Below are 23,082 nucleotides of genomic sequence, written 5' to 3' on the forward strand. Positions count from 1 at the left end.
GCAAGAGCAGTTAAGACAAAAAGGGGCGACTCAGGAGTAAGGCTTGGAGGTGATTGCCCCTCCCATAAGGTATAAAGGAAGTGCAAAGGGACAGGAACCTTTGCAGGAAGCAACATTGTTCTTTCTTTTATTCTGGTCGGTTTGGAACCTTGAAAGCTCCCTGGTGAATTTGTGCTCCCGTTTGGTTTTGAAAGACTTCATTGGTACTTCAGTCGTGGGCAGCACTTCAAGAAAGATAAAGGTGCCTTCTTATCAGACTTCTCCTGAAGAACTTTGGCAGACTTCCATAGGACTATTTATAACCGATTGAGACTCATTACGGGCTGGGAATGATGATAATTCACAGCCGTTGAACTAAAATGTAAAGGGTTTGGGATTTAATGTGCATTTGTTGGTGTCTCAGGAAGCCTTGGTCAAAACAATACCAAAAAAAACCCCTACCTTTCCCTTGCTTTCTCAAATACTCCATTGTTGTTGAACCACATTGACTAGCCTGGATTAAAAAGGGGGGGGGGTGTCTGTCAACCCTGCCCCCTCCTTTGAAAAGCACATAATGGGTTTTTACAGAATGACAGAGTTGGAAGGGACCCTGGAGGTCTTCTAGTCCAAGCCCCTGCTTAGGCAGGCAACCCTACACAACTTCAAGACAAATGGCTATCCAATCTCTTCTTAAAAAGTTCCAGTGTTGGAGCATTTACAGCTTCTGGAGGCAAGTTGTTCCACTGATTAATTGTTATGACTGTCAGGAAATTTCCTCCTTGGTTCTAAGTTGCTTCTCTCCTTGATTAGTTTCCACCCATGGCTTCTTGTCCTGCCCTCAGGTGCTTTGGGGAATAGCTTGACTCCCTCTCTTCTTTGTGGCAACCCCTGAGATACTGGAACACTGCTATCCTGTCACCCCCTAGTCTTTATTTTCATGAAACTAGACATACCCAATTCCAGCAATCGTTCTTCATGTTTTATCCTCCAGTCCCCTAATCACCTTTATTGCTCTTCTCTGCACTCTTTCTTAGAGTCTCCACATCTTTTTTTTTTTTAATAGTGTGGCACACACCTAAGCGCACAATCGTGCCTACCGTCCCTTTCCTATTGTCCCCAATTATTCATACCTACTTCATGTATTTATACTTATGTTTATTCGTATTTTCTATTATATTGTAAGCATTTGACAAATCAAATAAGTAAATGAATGAATGAATAAATAAACAAATAAATAAATAAATCTGGATGCAGCATTCCAGGTGTGGCCTTACTAAGGCTTTACAGGGTGGTATTAGTACCTCCCTTGATCTTGGTCCCTTCCAACTCGTCTGCGAATCCTGCAGGCGAAGCCTTGAAAGGCAACGATGAAAAAGATAAAACAGAACAAGAAAACCCTTTATTATTCTTCCCCCCCACCCCCTTTCTGGCACTCCACGGGTTAAAGGAAAAGAAGGGGCAATTCCTAGAGGGGCTCCGGAAGATGAAAGGGGGCTGCGAGTTTAGAGGCATTTAACAAAAAAAAAAAAAAAGAAAAAAAGAAGAAGAAAAAAAAGGATAAAAGTTCCTTCCTGTTTTAATTTCCTGCAGAAGCTGCTGAATGGAAGATGGGAGAAGGTGCTGCTGCTGCTGCCTGGGAGCGCGCAGAGGGAATGGGGTAAGCCGCAGCAAATGGGCTGGATGGAGGAAGTGGGGGGCAAGGCCGCCTTCCCTCTGCACGGCTGGGCTTTGAAAAGGGGGCGCAAAGCAGGCAGGAACCCAACAGGGGTATAGCTTTTCCAGCATTCCAGGCAATGGGTGGGGGGAGAAGCCCTCCCTGCAGCATTTCTGCCTGCTTTTTTTTTTTTCCTTTTAGAAAAGCCAAGCAAGGAACCAAGGAAAAACGAGACAAGCCAACGGAAGGGGGGAGGCACATGAGGATGCCTTAAAAAAAAAAAGGAAAATCACAAAGCAGGTTGCTAGACCTCAGTTAATAAAAGGACAGGGTGGAGGAAAGAGCCAGAGAGAGACAGAGACAGACAGAGAGAGACAGAGAGAGACAGAGAGAAAGACGGGGAGAGAGAGAGAGAGAGAAGGGGAGAGTTTTGCAGGGTCCTACTGCACAGAGATGCTTTATCCCAGGGCAGTCTATCTTAAGGAAACAGAGGGAGGGTTGGTGGTGGTGCATTTGGGAGCATTGTGGGAAATTTCAAGGAGTGCTCTGGTGACTCTCAAACTGGCCCTGAGCTTTTTGTTTGGTGTGTGTCTGATGTGGGTTGGCTTTGTGTTTTTTTATAATACAGGTCTTCCTCGACTTATGGCTAAAATAGCAATAGCGCTTAGACTAGACAGAATAGGAATAGGAGTAGAGTAGAGTAGAAGAATGGAATGGAATGGAATGGAATGGAATGGAATGGAATGGAATGGAATGGAATAGAATAGAATAGAATAGAATAGAATAGAATAGAATAGAATAGAATTTTTTATTGGTCAAGTGTGATTGGACACACAAGGAATTTGTCTTGGTGCAAATGCTCTCAGTGTACATGAAAAGAAAAGATACATTCGTCAAGAGTCAAGAATCACAAGGTACAACACTTAATGATAGTCCTAGGGTACAATAAGCAATCAAATCATACTAGGAAACAGTCAATATAAATCGTAAGGAGACAAGCGACAAAGTTACAGTCATACAGTCACAAGTGGGAAGGGATGGGTGATAAGGAGCGATGAGAAGATTAACAGTAATAGTAGTGCAGACTTTGTAAATAGTTGGACAGTGTTTGAGGGAATTATTTGTTTAGCAGAGTGATGGTGTTAGGGGAAAAACTGTTCTTGTTTCTAGTTGTTCTGTTCTTGTGTCTAGTTGTTCTCTATGGCGTCGTTTTGAGGGAAGGAGTTGAAACAGTTTATGTCCGGGATGTGAGGGGTCTTTAAATATTTTCACAGCTCTCTTTTTGACTGGTGCAGTATACAGATCTTCGATTGAAGGCGGGTGGATAGTAATTGTTTTTTTCTGCAGTCCTAATTACCCTCTGAAGTCTGTGTCTGTCCTGTTGGGTTGCAGAGCCAAACCAGACAGTTATAGAGGTGCAGATGACAGACTCAATAATTCCTCTGTAGAACTGGATCAGCAGCTCCTTGGGCAGTTTGAGCTTCCTGAGTTGGTGCAGAAAGAACATTCTTCGTTGTGCTTTTTTGATGACGTTTTTGATGTGAGTTGTCCATTTTAGGTCATGTGATATAGTAGAACCTAGAAATTTGAAGGTCTCTACTGTTGATACTGTGTTGTCTAGTATTGTGAGAGGTGGTAAGACTCCTGCAGTATACAGGCAGGTTGGTAGTAATTGTTTTTTTCTGTTTCTATACCGCTTCACAGTGCTCCACAGCCCTCTCTAAGGGGTTTACAAAGTCGGCCTGTTGCCCCCAACAATCTGGGTCCTCATTTTACCCACCTCGGAAGGATGTGAGTCTACCTTGAGCCTAGTGAGATTCAAACTGTCAAACTGCTGGCAGCCGGCAGTCAGCCGACGTAGCCTGCAGTACTGCACTCTAACCACTGCGCCACCTCGGCTCTTATGGAGCCCAAATTTCTGGTGTTCAGTGAGAGACATTTGTTAAGCGAGTTGGCGGGTTTCCAAGTGGTGAAAACCCATTCCAAAAGAAATAAGCAAAATCCAATATCTCGGGGATTGCCCCAAAGAAGAGGGGGTCAAGCTATTCTCCAAAGCCCTTGAAGGCATGACAAGAAGCAATGGGTGGAAAGGAAACTAATCAAGGGGACAAGCAACCTGGAACTTAGAAATTTCCTGACAGAACAATTATTCTATTCAATTATTCTGTTATTCTATTCTGTTCTAAATTAACCAGTGGAACAACTTGCCTCCAGAAGTTGTAAATGCTCCAACGCTGGAAGTTTTTAAGAAGAGATTGGATAGCCATTTGTCTGAAACAGTATACAGAATTTCCTGCCTAAGTAGTGGGTTGGACTAGAACAGGGGTCGCCAACCTTTTGGACTTCAGGGACCACCAAACTCATAATTTTAAATCCCACGGACTAGAGACCCTGGGAAAATCCCCCCAAAAAGTCTGCACAAAAATTCCTCACTCCGTTTTCCTACCGATCAATCATTCTTTATTTTGGATTGCAGGATACTGTCTCCAGCTCGATTCTTGGGGGGGGGGAGAGAGAGACTTTTGGCTTCATGCAAGGAAAGCAGCAGATGCAGCAGAAGTCTTTCTTTCTCTCTCCCAAACTCTGCCAGAAATGAGTCTTGGTGAGACTTGTCATGTCAGTGCAGCCTCTTGGAGCAGGAGGCCTTGCAGGGTCCCAAAGACTCATTTCTGGTGGAGTTTGGGGGAGAGAAAGAAAGACTTTTGCTGCTTTCCTTGCACGGAGCCAAAAGCAGAAGAAAGAAGCATCCCGGTGGCCAGGCAAGGTACGTGGGGCGAGTGGGGCTAGTTCCCCCCCTCCGCCCTTTCCCCCCTCCCCTCACTACCTCGTGTTGTTCGCAATGCAAGCGACACAAGCCTTGTGTTCCCACGGGCCATGTGGGCAGCGCAGCTTGGATTAATTGCTTTGGGGGTGACATTTCTCTGTGGACCACCAAAATTTTCTTGCGTCCCTGGCCCACCGGTTGGCGACCACTGGACTAAACGACCTCCAAGGTCCCTTCCAATTCTGTTACTCTATTCTATTCTGCCTCCATTGTGTCAAGTAGGCTCCGTCACGTAAAGCTCCATTCTGATTTTGCTAACTCATCCGGGGAGATTCTCCCATGCAACTACTAACAGGATCCACTTCCTGTTAGTTATTTCAAGACTAGCTAAAGTTGTCCTATCTTCACTCATGATTCCCGTGTGCAACCTAACAATCTGGTTCAGAGCCCCCAATATCCCCCTAACAACTCCTGATAAATTTGAGTACTATATCCCTGACGCTGACATTAATTTTCCCCCTTGGAGGTTTGCTTCCCCCTTGACAATCTAATCTTACAGGCAGTCCTCAATTTGCAATCATTTGTTTAGTATTCAAAGTTATAACAGCACTGAAAAAAAGTGATTTATGACTTTTTCACACCGGCAACGGTTTCGGCGTCGCCCCTGTTCAACGTGATCAAAACTTGGGACACTTGGCAACTGGCTCACGTTTGCGACAGTTGCGGTCTCCCGGGATCATGCGATCGTCTTTTCTGACAAGCAAAGTCCATGGGGACGTCAGATTCGCTTAACAAACGCAGCAAGAAAAAGTCGTAAAGTGGGGCAAAAGAAACTCCTCACTTCGCAGTGTACATTTTAGGGCTCTACTGCAGTCATACCTTGAGCCCCCTCAACTTACAACCGTTTGTTTAATGACGGTTCAAAATTTCAGGGCCATTCAAAAATGCGATTTAATTACGATTAATCGCTTTGTGCTTACAATTGTCGCAGCACCCCAACACGCATGTGATCACAATTTGGGTATTTTGGCAACCCGCATGGATTTTACCACGGTTGCAGCATCTCAAGGTCGTGTGATTGCCAGGCATGATATTCTTCCGATTAAAATCGAATTCCGATTTTTTGGGAATCGCCCCCTTTCCCCCACCCTTCTCCTCCTTCCCCTCCCCTCGGAGGCCCCGAGTCAGGAGTTGCTGGCGCGGCTCCGCGACTCCGGTCCGCGTTGCCTCAGGAAGGGAAGGCAAAAGGAAGAGCAGCGGCAGCGCTTTGCAACGGCAGCAGCGGCTCCTGGTTTTGCCTTTCCCTTCCCGAGGCACCGCGGGACTGGAGCCGCGTGGAGCTGCGCCGGCGGTAGCAACTCCTGACAGCCCCAGCCGGATACCTGAGCGGAGCCTGGGCGGTGCGAGCGGAGGCCGCTGAGCGGCAGGAAAAGGGGTTGGACTAGAAGACCTCCAGGGTGCCTTCCAACTCTATTCTATGCTATTCTAACCATGCCAAAAGAAAAAGGTCATAAAATGGGGTGTCACTCACTTAACAACCAGCTGCTTGGCTGTGTCTGCCAGGGCAGAGGTGGGCAGATGTTTGGTGTGTCAAATTCCTTTTTTCATCGGTAGTAGCAGATGTTGTTGAGGTAATTCCCCGTTAGGAGAATGAGCGCATACAGGGAGACGTATTTGAGAGAAGTGTTTGAATAATACACACACAGCACACAGATACACTGTACAGTAAATGTAGGTTTTTACTTCCAGAAAGGTTTAAGCAAAGTTCAAAACAAGCAGTCCAAAGTCATTCAGAGGTTAAATCAGTCAGTTTTCAGTCCAGGGATAATCCAATAACAAAGTCCAGTGTCAAAAACAGTTCAGTATCAGACTTACATCAAATCCAGGAATAGCAGTCAATTATGAAGCATGGCAAAACTCTCCAATAGAAGGAAACAGAGATACTCACTCAGACACACTCTCTGAGACTAAGACTAAGACTAAACAACCCAGGTTTCTGGCTCCATCTTATGGCCATTTGAGAAACCACACCCAATTACACTTTTAGGATTCTCTTAAAGAGACAGTATTACAATGTCTATCCTGGTTTATATATTGTCCAACCCAAATACCTGTTAGGTGACTTATATTCCTAACAGATGTTGCCAAGGTTCAGAGAGATGTCAGTTTGCAATCAAAGAACAGATATTACACAACTTCTGAAGGCAAACTGATTGCCTGCTAATTAACTGATTAATTGTTCTCACTGTCAGAAAGTTTCTCCTTATTTCCAGGTTGAATCTCTCCTTGTTCAGTTTCCATCCGTTATTCCTTGTGTGGCTTACAGGTGCTTTGAGAATAGCTTGAATCCTTCCTCTCTGTGGCAGCCCCTCAAATATTGGAAGGCTGCTATCGTGTCTCCCCTGGTCCTTCCCTTCACTAGACTAGCCATGCCCAGTTCCTGTAACCGTTCTTCATATGTTTTAGCCTCCAGTCCCCTAATCATCCTGGTTGCTCTTCTCTGCACTTTTTCTACAGTCTCAACATGCCCAGTCCTTCCAACCGTTCTTCACAGTCAAAATTACAGATTAATGTTTGATAACACTAAAAAGTTCTCAAATTGTGGTTCCAGTGTGTGTCTATGCATATTCAAGCATTCTTTTTTTAGGCCAATCCGATTTTCTCCAGCAAAGCTGGAATGCAGTCAATACTGGCTCACAATTTGGTGAGCAGGCGATTAATGTTATTTATTGGGGGAACATGCACATTCATTTATCCTTTTAGGATTTGCAGTGTTATACAATCTTCCTGGGTCAAACCCCAAACTTTTAATTTTTTTTTTTCAGAGCGATTACAGGCAGTCTTTGGCTTATGACCCACAATTGAGTCCAAAATTTATGTTGCTAAGTGAGACATTCATTGAGTATTGCCCCCTTTTATGACCTTGTTAAGTACATTACCGCAGTGGTTAATACACAGTCATTGAGTAAATCTAGCTTCCCTGTTAACTTTGATCATTGGAAGCTCTCAGGGGATCACTCACTTACACACACACACACACAAACACACACTTACCGGAACACGGCAACTGTCATAAATATGAGCCGGTTGCCAAGTGTCTGAATTTTGATCACATAACCCATGGGGATGCTGTAATGGTCGTAAGAATGAAAAACAGATCAAAAGTCACTTTTTTCAGTGCCATTGGAATTTCAAATCGTCACTAAACGAATGGTTGTAAACCAAGAAGATAGGCTCAAGATCCATATGGATCTTGACAGACTAGAACCCTGGGCCATATTTAACAAAATGAAATTCAATGTAGAGAAAAGTAAAGTCCTACACTTAGGCAAGAAAAGCCAAAAGTTCACATATAGACTGGGTGAAACCAGGCTCAATAGCAGTAACCGTGAGAGGGATCTTGGAGTCTTAGTGGACAACCAGCTAAATATGAGCCAGCAGTGTGCAGCAGCAGCCAAAAAAGCTAATGCAATCCTAAACAGATCGAGATCAAGTGAGGTACTAATACTACTCTATAAAGCCTTAGTAAGACCACACCTAGAGTACTGCATCCAGTTTTGGTCACCACATTATAAAAAAGATTTTGAGACTCTAAAAAAAGTGCAGAGAAGAGCAACCAGGATGATGACGGGACTGGAGACTAAAACATATGAAGAACGGTTGCAGGAACTGGGCCTGGCTAGTCTAGTGAAGAGAAGGACCAGGGGAGACAGGATAGCAATCTTCTAAGATTTGAGGGCTGCCACAGAGAGGAAGGGGTCAAGCTATTTTCAAAGCACCTGCAGGCCAGACAAGGAATAATGGCTGGAAACTGAACAAGGAGAGATTTAACCTGGAAATAAGGAGAAACTTTCTGACCAATGGAACACCTTGCCCTCAGAAGTCTCACTTGAGACTTTCAAGAAGAGATTGGGCTGCCATCTGTCAGAAATGGTGTAGGGGTTGGACTAGATGACCTACAAGGTCCCTTCCAACTCTGATTATCTGTTTAATCTGATTATCTGTTTTAAGCCGAGGACTGTCTGTAATTTTTTTTTTAAAATCTGTGTGCAGAATGGAATTAGGAGTTCTGTAAAAGCTTGTTTAATATTGCAGTCCCTTTTTTCCATTCATTCCTGATTCCTTTCTTCGTCTTTTTCCAGCTCCTCAGCAGAGACGGACTATCTGACTAAACTACAGTTAATGGCATAACCAGGAAAGCCTTGAGAGAGTGCCTGCCGCTTACCAAGCAACCTTACATGAGAACCTGTTCAGGAATTGACCATCTCAGCCAGATGTTTGATCCAGCTGAGGACCGGGAAGCCTCCTAAGGAAACGGGCTGGCTGGTCACGGATGAGGCCCATCCAGATTTGGGACAAAATGGCTGCCAAGGAGGGGACCCAGTCAAGCTTCGGCCTCCGGTTTCATGCCGAGCTGGAGCAAGGGATGCACCAGCGGATTAAGATGGAGGAAGAAGAGCCGCCGGGTTCCTCGTCCGGAGAAGGCTCGGAGGAAGTTCCTCACCTCCTTCAGCCTGGAAGCTTTCGGGAGTTCTTGCAAAGGCCATCGGGAGACCAGGACGCCGGAGATGGTCTCCTCCAGCGCTGGGAGGCCCAGTGGCAGGAGTTTCTGCAGAAACTGGAGTACCCTCACTCAGAATGGGAGGCGCCCCAATTGCTGGAGGAGCCCACTCCCTGGGATAACACCAAGGCCTTCCTGGCGTCTTTCGAACAAGTGGCCCAGGCCTGTCAGTGGCCTAGAGAAGACTGGATGGCCAGACTCTTGCCTGCCCTGAGTGGGGAAGCAGAGCAGATCTTCAGCAACCTGGACACTAGAGACCGGGTGGACTATGACAAGGTGAAAGCGGCCATCTTGAGGGGGGACGCCATTTCCAGGGAGCGCCAGCGGCAGAACTTCCGCCGCTTCTGCTACCAGGAGGCCGAAGGCCCGAGGGGCGTCTACAGCCAGCTCCAGAAACTCTGTCATCGGTGGCTGAAAGTGGAGAGACACTCCAAGGAGCAGATTTTGGAGCTACTGATCCTGGAACAGTTCCTGGCCATCCTGCCCCCAGAGATGCAAAGCTGGGTCCGGGAACATGGTCCCGAGACCTGCTCCCAGGCGGTTTCCCTGGCTGAGGATTTCCTCCAAAGGCAACCGGCCGAGGCGAGCTGGGAAGAAGAGGTGAGCCTTGGAGCGCCCGGGGCCTTCATTGCAGCAGGGTGCTGTGGCTCAGTTCACACAATAGGCCGAACCTATGGCACGCAAGCCACAGGTGGCACGCAGGGCCATTTGTGCAGGCACACGAGCCCCAGCCAAACTGACCTGCATAGCGCCTCCCAGCTTCCCTTGAGCCTCCAGGAGGGCGAAAATGGTCTCCACCGGGAGCAGAGACTTCCCTCAAACACGGGGGCGGCCCTCGGGCTCCAGAGGCTCTGAGGCTGAAAACGGACACTTCCAGTATTTCCTGAAGGCCCATTTTTCGGCCTCCTGAGGATGCAGAGGCTTCCCTCAAGCCTCCGGGAGGGCAAAAAGGCCTCTCCCGGGCTCCAGAGGCCCTCCGGAGGCTGAAAAGGGGCACTTCCAGTATTTCCAGAAGGCCCGTTTTTCGGCCTCCCGAGGATGCAGAGGCTTCCCTCAAGCCTCCGGGAGGGTGAAAACGGCCTCTCCCGGTCTCCAGAGGCCCTCCGAGGCTGAAAACGGGCACTTCCAGTATTTCCGGAAGGCCCATTTTTCAGCCTCCCGAGGATGCAGAGGCTTCCCTCAAGCCTCCAGGTGGACGAAAAAGGCATCTCCCTGGCTTCAGAGGCCCTCCGGAGGCTGAAAATGGACACTTCCAATATTTCCGGAAGGCCCATTTTTTTGGCCTCCCGGGGATGCAGAGGCTTCCCTCAAGCCTCCGGGAGGGCGAAAACGGCCTCTCCCAGTCTCCGGAGGCCCTCCGGAGACTGAAAACGGACACTTCAAGTATTTCCGGAATGCCCATTTTTCGAGGCTGCAAGAGGCTTCCCCTCGGGAGGGAACGGCCTCCCGGCCTCCAGAGGAGAGGCGGAAAAATGGCACTCAGTATCAGGCCAAATTTCAGCCTGGAGAGACAAACCTTGGCTTACAGGCAAAAATGGCGGACAGGCCAAAATCAGTGGACACTGGTGCAGGGGCGGGCGGGGGCGTAGCGCACGTGTGTGCAGGGAGGGGCGGAATGCATTGTATTGTGGGAGCCAGCACACGCGCGCACTACTGCACATGCCTGCGCTTTCGACATACAACAAAAAGGTTTGCCATTATTGCAATAGGCTGAGTCCCAAATCTGGATTAACTGTCCAGTTCCTTAATGTACGATGGTGTGAAGGCTGAGGTTTTGCAGCTTGCTGAAATACAACCCTGTTTTGCAGGAGCTCTCAAATGCTATGAGAACGCAACCCCCTAAAATGATAAATTAATGTTGTGACCCCATTCTCTCCTCATCCAGGAAAAATGAATGGATTTGCGGGGGGCAGAGATTATGGGTTAGGAAGAATTGAGCAGCGCGGCGGCCTAGAGGTGGAGCTCTCTCCTCACAATCAGGAGGCTGTGAGTTCGATCTTAGGTAGAGGCAGATATTTCTGTCTCTGGGCACAATGAGGATATATCTGCTGAACAAAACTCCATATTGGTGACAGGAAGGGCATCCGGCCAGTAAACACTCAGCTCCATTCAGTTGCGCAGACTCCACCCTGCAAGGGATTATAGGGTCGTTTAAAAGAAGATGCTGATGATGAGTTGGGAAGAGAAAAAAAATATGTTAGTTTAATGATTAAAATTAAAGTCCGTATCAAATGTTATGGTGGTCCAGCCAGCCACCACGGACAGGCTGAAGCAAAGTACACGTAGTCCACTTACAACAGTTTGTGTTCTGACCTACGCCGTTGTCCAACAAATCAAACACAATCCAAAAGGAACAGAAACCTTGTAATGCTTTTACAAAATAATTAGCTGGGATAAGCAGACGTCTTGCCAAACTGTGCATGATTTGCCAAAAGATAACAGACAAGAAATAATTTGCAATACAAGAATCTTCAAATACAAACTCAGGATACTGGAATGTCCACGAGGCTGGGGTTTCAAAACGTCTTTGCCTTCTGCAAAGAACGTTCGCTTCACAGCTGGCTTTTATTTTCTTGAAGGAGGGGCCATTACCTTGCAGCCTTACTCCCGAGTCGCCCGTGCTGCTGTAACTGCTCTCTCCTACGAGCAATCCTGCACTCACGCGCTCTTGGCACAGCCTCCTTGGGAACCTCCTCATCGCTGCTGCCAGCCCCCACTATCTCTGAAGGCAGCAGTCCACTCCCTAATGGTCCTGGCCCCTCATCTGAGTCCTTGCTCTCCTCAGCCATCCACACCTGCCACCGGCTAACCACAACAGTTTGTTTAGTGACCGTTCAAACTTACAGCATAACTGAAAAAAGCGACTTATGACCATTTTTCACACTTATGAAAATTGAAGCATCCCCAGGGCTGCATGATTCAGATGCTTAGGAACTGACTCATAGTTAGGACGGTTGTTATGCAGTGTCCCGAGGTCATGTGATCCCCTTTTGCGACCTTCTGACAAGCAAAGTCCATGGGGAAGCCAGATTCACTTAACAACCATGTGACTAATTTTAACAACCACAGTGATTCACTTAACAACTGTGGCAAGAAAAGTCGTAAAATGGGGCAAAGGCCCACTTAACAAATTTCTCATTCAAGCAACATAAATTTTGGGCTCAATTGTGGTCCTAAGCTGAGGACTACCTTTCGGATTAAGTTTTGACTCTGCTTCTATTTCATTTATGTAACTTTGATCAGCTCTAAAAGCATGTGTGACTTGTAATGGAAATTCCTGTTGTAAACTACAAGTAGTCCTCGCTTAACAATGGCAATTGGGATAGGAATTTCCATTCCCTAAGCAATGCAGTCGTAAAACATGACATCACACGGCTGGATCAATGACGGCACTGCTGGTTGATGTTGTGAAGCGAGGATCTTAACTTGTTAAAACAAGGACCTCCTTGGGACTTTCGACTGGCAAAGTCATTGGGGAAGCCATCGGGAAATTGCATGTCCTAAGTAGCCCAAGCAGGCCAGCAGGCAGATATGTGGCTACTGTTGGGTGGAGGAATCTTTGAATGACTTTCCAGAGCGATTCACTTTGATGGCTTCGGTGGGGGGGGGGGGTGGCCATTTTTTTTTGTGTGGTTTTGGGTTGGTTTTAATTATTTTTTTTTTGGTTATTATTTTTAATTTTGACTGTTGGGGGGGGGGGGGGCCAATTCCGATTTAATCTTTGATACAGGGCTGCTGGGACATCCAGAACCTCTTTAAGGTCCTGATCTCTTTGGCCAAAGACTGAATACTGTTTAACCTGTCCTGAGAGAAAAGACCTTGCCCTCCACGGTATCTATCACTGCCCTTAAATGAATTTGCCTAGTTGAGGGGATCAAGTGGCTTTTATCCCAATTTATGGAAAAGCCATGACCCTGAAGGGTCTCCAGAGTAAACTTGGTATCCAATTTTGCTTGATGTCTGGAAGATGACAAAATTAAAATATCATCCAGATAACATTGTAAGCGGACAGATTTGATCCTGAGCGAGGCAGCCAACGCCGCGAGGACCTTGGTAAAAATCCTAAGGGCTGAAGCCACACCGAATGGCAAGGCAATATATTCATAGTGCCGATCACAATAACCAAATCTAAGATATCTGTAGTGGGCAGGTCTGATTGGTATATGTAGATAAGCCTCTATGAGATCTATAGAGGTCATGATATCATTCCCTCTGATACTAATCAGAATGCACTGGAGAATAGTATCTTGAATTTTCGATAAACCAATGATTTGTTCAAACGCTTTAGGTCCAGAATTGCCCTCCAGCCCCTACGGAGTGCTAGCTCTGCTCTCTTTTCTTCTGGTCTCAGGGCTTGCTCGGCCTCATTAAGTGGAAGAAGAGGTCGTGAGTTCCCTTGCTCAATGCCATTGGAACTTGGAACGGTTCTTAAACAAATGATTGTTAATCAAGGACAGGGTGTCAAACTCGATTTCATTGAGGGCCACATCAGAGTTGTGTTTGACCTCGCATGCGCTGGCTGAGAAAATTCTGGGAGTTGAAGCAGGGGTGGGATTCTACCAGTTCGCACCTATTTGCTAGAACTGGTTGTTAACATTCTAAGCAGTTCGGAGAACCGGTTGTTAGAAGATATTCCTGGCCTAATCCTGTAAGGAAGGCAGGAAGGAAACATTCTGGTGTTGCTTACAGAAACTGTCTCTCCGTTAACCCTTATTACATTCTTGGCAGGACTAGACTTCCTGTCTCTGGAACTTCTCTGGAGTTATTTTTCCCCTCCTTTGCTGGTACTTTGTGTGGAGTGACCATTCAAAGTTTACAGTGGCACTGAAAAATGTGACTTATGATTCTTTTTCACACAACTGTTGCAGCATCCCCACAGTCACGAGAGGCCAGGCGAGGAGATGCGTGCCTCAGTGTGAGTGATGTTGAGTTGGCCACGCCCAGCCAGTCACATGACCACCAAGCCACATCCGCCAACTAAGCCACGCCCACAGAACCTGTTGTTAAAAAATTTGAATCCCACCCCCGAGTTGAAGTCCACAGGTCACAAACTTGCCAAGGTTGGAGACTCCTGATTTAGGACCAGTTGGATGGAATTGCTCGTCATAAAATGCATCTGTAGTCCAGCTAAGTCTCGGGTCAAAGGTAGCTGTGGTTCCTCTTCTTTGATGCCCCCACCCACCCAACTTTGGTGCCTGACCAATACCACCATTTTCTCCTCTTCCCGGTAGTGCCTCTCCTTCCAGATCTTTCCTTGAAGTGACGTCTTCCCCTTTCCTTCCAGGAGCTGGGACCCATTGAAGAGATTTCGCTGGACTTCTCTGAGGGAGAAGACTCACCATCAAACGAGGCTGACGGGGATGCACAGGAGAGAGATGTTGACTCCTTGGGTGAGAATAAACGAATTTTACCTTCCCCTCCTTTCCCCCCCCCCTGTAATAATCCATAAGGGGTTTGCAAGGATACAGACCCTCGATTTATGACCATAAATGAGCTTGGAATTACCATTGTAAGAGGTGCCGGTTGTTAAGCAGGTCATTATGTCATTTATAATATATAGTAGCCCACAAATTATGACCACCATTGAGCCCAGGAATTTGGTTATTAAGCAAGGCAGTTGCTAAGTTAATTTTGACCCATTTTACGACCTTTCTTGCCAAGGTTGTTAAGTGAATCTGGTTTCCCCATGGATTTTTCCCTTTCAGAAGGTCGGAGAAAGGGATCCCGTGACATCAGAACACTGCAACCATTGTAGATAGGAGTCAGTTGTCAAGTTTTGATCATGTGACCATGGGGGAATTCTGCAACGGTCCTAGGTGTGAAAAACGGTCATAAGTCCCTTTGTTCATGACTTCATAACTTTGAACGGTCAGTAAACGAACTGTTGTACGTTGAGGACTACCTTTAGTTAGAGTGGTGGACTAGCATAATCTAGCAGGAAGATTAGTCAATCTAATTTAAAATTTGATCCTAGAGCAGGGGTGTCATCGGCCCCACGTGCCTCTGCCAGCAAAAACGGAGCTCACACACTGTCTTCTCAGGCGCCATTTTCGCTGGCAGAGGCCTAGCAGAACAAACGAAAAACCAAACAAAAGGAGAAATGTTTCTCCCCTTTTGCATTTGAACTTTGAAGAAGGGGCAGGAAAGGAGAAAGGGAAAGAGGGAAGACAAAGAAAAAGATGGGAAGAGAATGAGGAAGGAAAAATAAGGAAAGAGGGGAAGGAAGGAAGGAAGGAAGGAAGGAAGGAAGGAAGGAAGGAAGGAAGGAAGGAAGGAAGGAAGGAAGGAAGGAAGGTGCCTCTGCCAGCAAAAATGGAACTCGCATACTGTCTCCTCAGGCTCCATTTTCGCTGGCAGAGGCCTAGCAGAAAAAAACTAAAAACCAAACAAAAGGAGAAATGTTTCTCCCCTTTTGCATTTGAACTTTGAAGAAGGGGCAGGAAAGGAGAAAGGGAAAGAGGGAAGACAAAGAAAAAGATGGGAAGAGAATGAGGAAGGAAAAATAAGGGAAGAGGGGAAGGAAGAAGAAAGGAGAAGGAAAAGGGAAGGAAAAAAAGAAAAGGAAGGGAAGGGAAGAGAAGGGAAGGGAGGATGGGAGGGAGGGAGATTATAGTGAGAGTGAGGAACGGTCTGAGAGAAATCCTACCTTAGCACTTGGTCACCACAGGTGCCCCCCTCCCAACATGAGTGACGTCGAGCTGGCTGACATCCCCCCCCATCAAGGTCAAACACAAACCTGATGCGGCCCTCAATGAAATCGAGTTGACACCCCTGCCCTAGAGAAAGTTAACCTGGTGTTGCAGCCTGCTGAGCTACCTATCCAGCTGCTGGAACAGTATTGCATAGTAGTTAGAGTGGTAGACTCGAATGTGGGAAATCCAGATTCAATTCCCTGCTCAGTGCAAAGCTCCTTGAAAGACTCTGAACCAGAGAGCTGTCAATTAGGTAACAGGAGTAGAGGAAAGAACCATATACTCTTATCTGGAGCACATGCAGGTAGTCCTTGATTTATGACCACTGGGCAATTGGCATCCGTTTTCGACAGTTGCAGCATTCTGGGCTCATGTGCTCCCCCATTTTTCTTTTTTTACCTTCTCAGCTGGCTTCCAACAACAACAAGCACAATCAATGCGAGATGTTGAGCTTCTTTAATGACCGTAGAGTTCACTTAACAACTGCAGTATCTGCTTAACAACAGTGGCAAAAAAAGGTCATAAAATCTCTCCTCCCTTAACAACCAGCTTGCTTGGCAACAAACATTCTGGCCATAAGTCGACCTCTACATTTTATTAGATAGATTTTGGATTAGGTAGATAGGTAAGTAGGTAGACAGATAGATTCCCTGTTTCTCCGAAAATAGGACCTACCCTGAAAGTAAGTCCTAGCTTGATTTTTTATATGTGCACCCAATATAAGCCCTACCCCCCAAATAAGCCCTAATTAAGATCTCACCCACTCCAGAGAGAACAGGTAAAAATTAAGCTAGGGTGGGGATGGAGGGGGTAGAGCTGCCCTAGTACTTACCTTCGGACAGTTGTAGCCAGGCCTCACACACCCCGACACCTGCCTTGCCAGCCCATTTCTTCTGCAGCCGGCAAGGCTGGCAAGGCTTTCCTGAAGGTATCTAATAATAAAGCTCTGGATCGATCCGGAGCTTTGTTATTGGCTGCAGAGACCTTCAGGGAAGCCTTGATGGCTGCATAAGAAATTCCTGAAGGCCTCAGATAGAGAAAAGGAGGCCGGGGGGTGACACGCACAAGGGAGGTTAGTCGGTTGGTGACATCCCCCGAAAATAAGACCTGGTGCCTTTTTTTTGGTAGCAAAAAAAATATAAGACAGGGTCTTATTTTTGGGAAAACACGGTAGATATAGATAATTAGAGGATGGATGGATGTAGATATATAGATATGATAGTTATAGATATAGATAAATAGATGAATACATGATGGATGGATGGATGGAGAGAGAGAGCGAGAAAGAGAGAGAGAGAGAAGATAGATAGATAGAGATAGATAGATAGATATAAATAGATAAATATATGATGGATAGAGAATGAATGGATGGATAGACAGATATAGATGGATGGATGGATAGAGAGAGAGAGATACGGAGATAGAGATGATAGATTGATAGATGACTGATAGATGATAGATAGCTAGATTGATTAGATCGATTGGTAGATAGATCGATTGATAGATAATAGATAGATGGATAGATAGATCGATTGGTAGATCGATTGGCAGATCAATTGATAGATAGATGATGGATAAATGATAGATAGATAGATGACAGAGAGAGAGACAGACAGACAGACAGAGAAGGAGCCATTGTGGATGGCTGGTTTCGCCTAACGCTGTTCCTCTTTTTATTTTATTTTTTAATGCAAACGCCTTATTGAATATTTCCTCTTGGATTTTGTGGATGCAGGATGGTCGTGCATGAATGAGAAGATGGCCCATGCCGAAAGTTTCGACCAAGTTTTCAACAGGAGCCTGAAACGGGGGAGACTGGAAAACAAAGTTTCCCACTTTGGGGAGGAGGAGGAGGAGGACGTCCTGCAGGGGTGGTACCGAGCCGAGAGGAAGAAAGCAAGTGGCCTGCAAGGGGACAGAGAGGAATCTGGCTCCCCCCTGTGGGAGGGCGAGGAACTGCTGGACGGTCCCAGGGATGACGAGCAATTCCACGAAGGAAAAGACGCCTACCTGGCGGGCGGCTGGAGCTTTAGGCCGAGAGCTGATCTGATTAAACACGAGAAAAACGATCTTTACAAATTCTCAGACGGCGGCAGGAGCTTCAAAACGATTTCCCCCTGCCTTTCCAGCAATGACAACGACGAGGAGAAGAAGCCGCACCAGTGCCCCGAGTGTGGCAAGTCCTTCATTGCCAAAGCCCACCTGATCATCCATCAGCGGATCCACACCGGAGAGAGGCCCTTTAAATGCCTGTCCTGTGGGAAGACCTTCACCCAGCGCTCCAATCTCACCGTCCATCAGCGCATCCACACAGGCGTGAAACCCTTCCAGTGCTCGGACTGCGGGAAAAGTTTCTGCTCCAGCACCAACCTCAGCAAACACCAGGCTGTCCACGTGAAAGGGGCCCCGTACAAATGCTTAGTCTGCGGGAAAAGCTTCAAGATCCATGCCCATTTTATCGCCCACAAAAGGATCCACACCAGACGGAAGCTTCACTCCTGTCCGGACTGCGGGAAATCTTTCCTTGCCGCATTACACCTCATTATCCACCAGCGGATTCATACCGGAGAGAAACCCTATAAATGCGTGGAGTGCGGGAAAACCTTTAGCCAGAACGCTCACCTCAAAGTGCACCAGAAAATCCATAAAAAAGGCAAGCAGTTTCAGTGCACCGACTGCAACGAAAGCTTCCACTCCAGGTTGAACCTCAGCCAGCACCAAACCCTCCACGCCGCCAAGAACCCTTATAAGTGCACCGAATGCGAGAAGTCCTTCCGCCTCAATTCTCACCTGATGGCACACAAGCGGAATCACGCTGCCAAAAAACCGCACAAGTGCTCCTACTGCGGGAAAGCTTTCTTTACCAAATCCTACTTCATCATCCACCAGAGGATCCACACTGGGGAGAGGCCATTCAAGTGCTTGACGTGCGGGAAATGCTTCAGCCAAAGCTCCCACCTGAACGTCCACAAGCGCACCCACACCGGGGTGAAGCCCTTCCCGTGTTCTCACTGCGGGCAGAGTTTCAGCTCCAGCACCAACCTGCTTAAGCACCAGAGAATCCACACAGGAGAAAACCTGTATATTTGCTCGGACTGTGGCAAGAGCTTCAAGGTGCACTCCCACCTGATTGCCCACAAGCGCATGCACGTGGCCAAGAAGCCGCACAAGTGCTCCTACTGTGGGAAGTCTTTCTTTGCCAAGTCCTACCTCATCATCCACCAGAGGATCCACACCGGGGAGAGGCCCTACAAATGCTTGGCTTGCGGCAAGAGCTTCACGCAGAGCTCCAACCTGACGGTGCACGAGCGCACCCACACGGGCAAGAACCCATTCCAGTGCTCGGACTGCGGGAAGAGCTTCAAGGTGAGCTCGCACCTGCTCGCCCACAAGAAAATCCACGAAACCAAGAAGCCGCACAAGTGCTCCTACTGCCACAAGTCCTTCGTTTTCAAGTCCTACCTGATCATCCACGAGCGGATGCACACAGGCGAGCGGCCGTTCAAGTGCCTGGCCTGCGGGAAAAGCTTCAGCCAGAGTTCCCACCTCAACGTCCACAAAAGGACCCACTTGGGGAAGAAGCCGTACCAGTGTTCCGAATGCGGGAAAAGTTTCCGCGTGAGTTCCCAGCTCCTAGCCCACAAAACCATTCACACGGCCAAAAAGGCCTACACCAACCCAACCACCAACAGCAACAGCAACAGCAGCAGCAGCAGCAACGACGGGAATAGCAATAAATGCCTGGATTGCGGGAAAACCTTTATCTCCAAGTCCTACCTGATCGTCCATCAGAGGATCCACACCGGCGAGAGACCCTACAAATGCCTGGTGTGCGGGAAGTGCTTCAGCCAGAGCTCGCACCTGACGGTCCATCAGAAGACCCACCGCCGCGTGAAGATGTTCCCGTGCTCCGACTGCGAGGAGAGCTTCAACTCCCACATGAAGCTGCTGAAGCACCAGAGGATGCACATGAAAGGGAATCCCTTCCAGTGCCTGGATTGCGGGAAATCGTTTGTCACCAAATCGCAACTCATCATTCACCAGAGGAGCCACACGGGGGAGAGGCCGTACAAGTGCTTGGACTGCGGGAAAGGGTTCAGCCAGAGCTCCAACCTGATCCGCCACCAGCGGATTCACTCGGGGGAGAACCCTTATAAATGTTCAGACTGTGGGAAAAGCTTCTGCTCGCACGAGAATCTGATTAAACACCAGAGAATCCACACCTAAACACCCTGAACGATCTGTTGATTAAAAGAAAAGGTTACGGACCAGTGTTTCTCAACCTTGGGGACTTTAAGATGCGTGGACTTCAACTCCCAGAATTCCCCATTCTCCCAGAGAATTCTGGGAGTTGAAGTCCACACATCTTAAAGTCCTCAAGGTTGAGAAACACTATTATGACTCATTAGCCAAGTGGCTACCAAGAAGGCCCTACAATGAGAAAATGCCGTTTTGCTGTCACAACGTGACCGTTTGCTGCTCATCAGAGCATCAAGATGTATCACATCAAGGCGGAGAAAGCCCTCTCAGGGGGAGTTTCTCCCATGTATTGGGAAGCCTTTGCTCCGGATTTGAACTCAGTGCTGCTTCTAAACTGAGGAGCTAAGAGGGTCAGTGAGTCTGGGTCTGCATCCATCAGCCAGCTTCAGAGGGATTCTTAAAGGCCACCAGAACAAGCTCTTTTCTGGCAAAAGCTTCCAGTTCATGTCCGTTAAGTAGTCCCTGCAGATGCGTTTCTTTCAATTGGACTTAATCTCCCATCTTTTCTTCAGGCCTACAAAGGGATCCCTTTTTTTAATCTTATCTGCCCAAATGATGGACGCTGCCAGGAAGGTTCAGCTGAGAGAGAGAGAGAAGGAGAGTGTGTCCAGGTCCCTCAAGGGCCTCCCAAGTTTATAGGATGGACCTGCAGATGGGTCTCCATCGTCCTGCTCTGATCGTCTGCGGTGACCAGCCTTGCGCTGATATCTTGGACTCTCTTCTGCTAGCTAGAAAGGTCCATGAATGTTTGTTTACCTTAAAGAAAGGCAACCCAGCGCTCTCCATATGGATTAACGCGGTCTCCATACGTACAAAAATTGTGGGTAGTAGTTTAAAGCATGTCAAAGATGGGGGAGGGTTGGAGCCGAGCCTTGATTTCTTCGGAGTAGCATCACTCTCTCGATCAGGGGTGTCAAACTCAATTTGATTGAGGGCTGCATCAGGGTTGGGTTTGACCTTGGATGGGGGAGGGGCGGGATGGGTGTGGTCAGGGTGGCGTGGCCAGCTCGACATTAACTCGTGTCGGGGAGGCACCTGTGGTGGCTAAGTGCTAAGACAAGACTTCCCTCAGACCCTCACTCTCTTAATCTTCCTTCCTTTCCTTCCTTCCCTCCTTTCCTTCCTTCCCTTTCCTTCCTTTCTTTCTTCCCTTCCCTTCCCTTTTTCCTTCCTTCCCTCCTTTCCTTCCTTCCCTCCTTTCCTTCCTTCCTTCCTTTCCTTCCTTCCTTCCTTCTTTCCTTCCTTCCCTCCTTTCCTTTCTTCCTTCCCTTCCCTCCCTCCCTTTTCTTTCCTTCCTTTCCTTCTTTCCTTCCTTCCTTTCCTTCCTTCCCTTCCTTTCTTCCTTCCCTTCCCTTCCCTTCCTTCCCTTCCTTCCTTCCTTCCTTCCATCCCTTCCTTCCTTCTTTCCTTCCTTCCTTCCTTTCCTTTCCTTTCTTCCTTCCCTTCCCTTCCTTCCTTCCCTTCCTTTCTTCCTTCCCTTTCCTTCCTTCCCTTCCTTTCTTCCTTCCCTTTCCTTCCTTCCCTTCCTTCTTTCTTTCCTTCCTTTCCTTCTTTCCTTCCTTCCTTTCTTCCTTCCCTTCCTTCCTTCCATCCCTTCCTCCCCTTCCTCCCCTTCCTTCCTTCCTTCCCCTTTCCTTCCTTCCCTTTCTCCCTCCCTTTCCTTCCTTCCCTCCTTTCTTTCTTCCCTTCCCTCCCTCCCTTCCTTTCCTTCCCTCCTTTCCTTCCCTTCTTTCCTTCCTTCCTTCCCTTCCTTCCTTCCCTTCGTTTCCTTCCTTCCCTCCCTTCCTTTCCTTCCTTCCTCCTTTCCTTCCTTCTTCTTCTTTTTCCTTCCCTCTTCATTCTTCTTCCTCTCTTTCCTCCTTTTTCCTTCCTTGCTCTCTTCCCATCTTTCCTTCTTTCTGTTTCTCTTTCCTCTTTCCCTTTCTCCTTTCCTGTCCCTTCTTGCATGCTCAAATGCAAAACGGGAAATATTTCTCCTTTTGCTTGGTTTTTTGTTTTGCTAGCTCTCTGCCAGTGAAAATGGAGCTCGGAGGCCATACGATCCTCCCCAAACTCCGTTTTCATTGGCAGAGGCACCGCAGGCTGGTCCTTTGCTCTTTCCAGGGCGTGCATCTTGAGTTTGACACCCTTGGTCTAGATCTTAGGTTGACCACGTCTTTCCAGTCACCTTATCTGCTGCCTTTTGTTTTGTTTTTTTAAAAAGGGATTCAGTTTGAGTCATCTTCATGGAGACATCCCTGTCCCGCGCTCTGAGTGAATTCTTTTTTCACAATCTTGGAAAAATGGAAAGACTGCCTAAGTCTGGGACTTCCCTAAGCTCCTATAAAAAGGGAAAAATGGAGGTAGTAGGATCAGGCCAGGAGAAAAGCCACAAAAATACTTCGTTGGCGAGACTCGGTGGATTTTCAGGTGCCACAAGATCTAGTGTTTTTGGTCAGGCATCTTAGAATCGGTGCAGAAGACGTTGAGACAAGAGATGTATTGAGCGAAAATGTCCTTCCTCCTTTACCAATGGGGAAAGAGGTCTTCCATTTGGGAAGTGGCACCGCTACTAAGCCTTTTTTGGTCCTTTCCAGGATATTAAAAAAACTGTTTTTAACGTGGAAAGGTAGACCATGTCTTGGTAAGGATAATGCTCCTCCAACTGTCCACCAGGCAACAACCAAAGAGAAAAGAACCATGGTCTTCGTAGGCAGCAAAATATGAATAATAGGGGGAGGGAGGGAATTGATAAAAAAGAAAGGGAACATTAAGAGTAGGAATTCTGGCAACGCTCATGATATTGACATGCCTTTGGAGTAGATGTTTGAAATGGAAACGACCAATCCATTTAAGAACAAAATGGACACCTGAAGGAAGCGACTTTAAGAACAAAATGGACGCTGGAAGGAAGCGACTTTAAGAACAAAATGGACGCTGGAAGGAAGTGACTTTAAGAACAAAATGGACGTTGGAAGCAAACGACCGTGAAGGAGAATTCAAAGAAATACTGAAAAATACCGTAAAAGTGTAGGAAAAGCAGTTCAGACTGGAGTGTTTTCTCCATTAGAATTATTTTACTTTTCCTGAACTTACCTTAGACACCGGCCTTTTAAGAAGGGTCGTTTTGCGTCTGTTACTTTGAATAAAGTGTTTCTAAAATGCTGTATGGGACAGAAATGGGACAGCTGTA

At 47.2% G+C, this 23,082-nt stretch overlaps 1 protein-coding gene across 1 annotated transcript; it reads left to right on the forward strand.

The window, feature by feature from the left end:
• The first annotated feature begins 1,463 nt into the window (after positions 1–1,463).
• On the forward strand, positions 1,464–21,022 carry LOC113424438 (uncharacterized). The gene is made up of 4 exons (XM_087952891.1): positions 1,464–1,636; positions 8,540–9,558; positions 14,243–14,348; positions 17,386–21,022. The coding sequence occupies exons 2-4, from the start codon at positions 8,731–8,733 to the stop codon at positions 19,875–19,877; spliced, it is 3,426 nt and encodes a 1,141-aa protein (XP_087809017.1). The 5' UTR covers positions 1,464–1,636; positions 8,540–8,730; the 3' UTR covers positions 19,878–21,022.
• The last annotated feature ends 2,060 nt before the right edge of the window (positions 21,023–23,082 follow it).

This window comes from Notechis scutatus, chromosome 2 (assembly GCF_049901735.1).
Source record: "Notechis scutatus isolate UNSWTSFEM ecotype Mainland chromosome 2, rNotScu1.2, whole genome shotgun sequence".
In the NCBI taxonomy this organism is placed as follows: Eukaryota; Metazoa; Chordata; class Lepidosauria; order Squamata; family Elapidae; genus Notechis; species Notechis scutatus.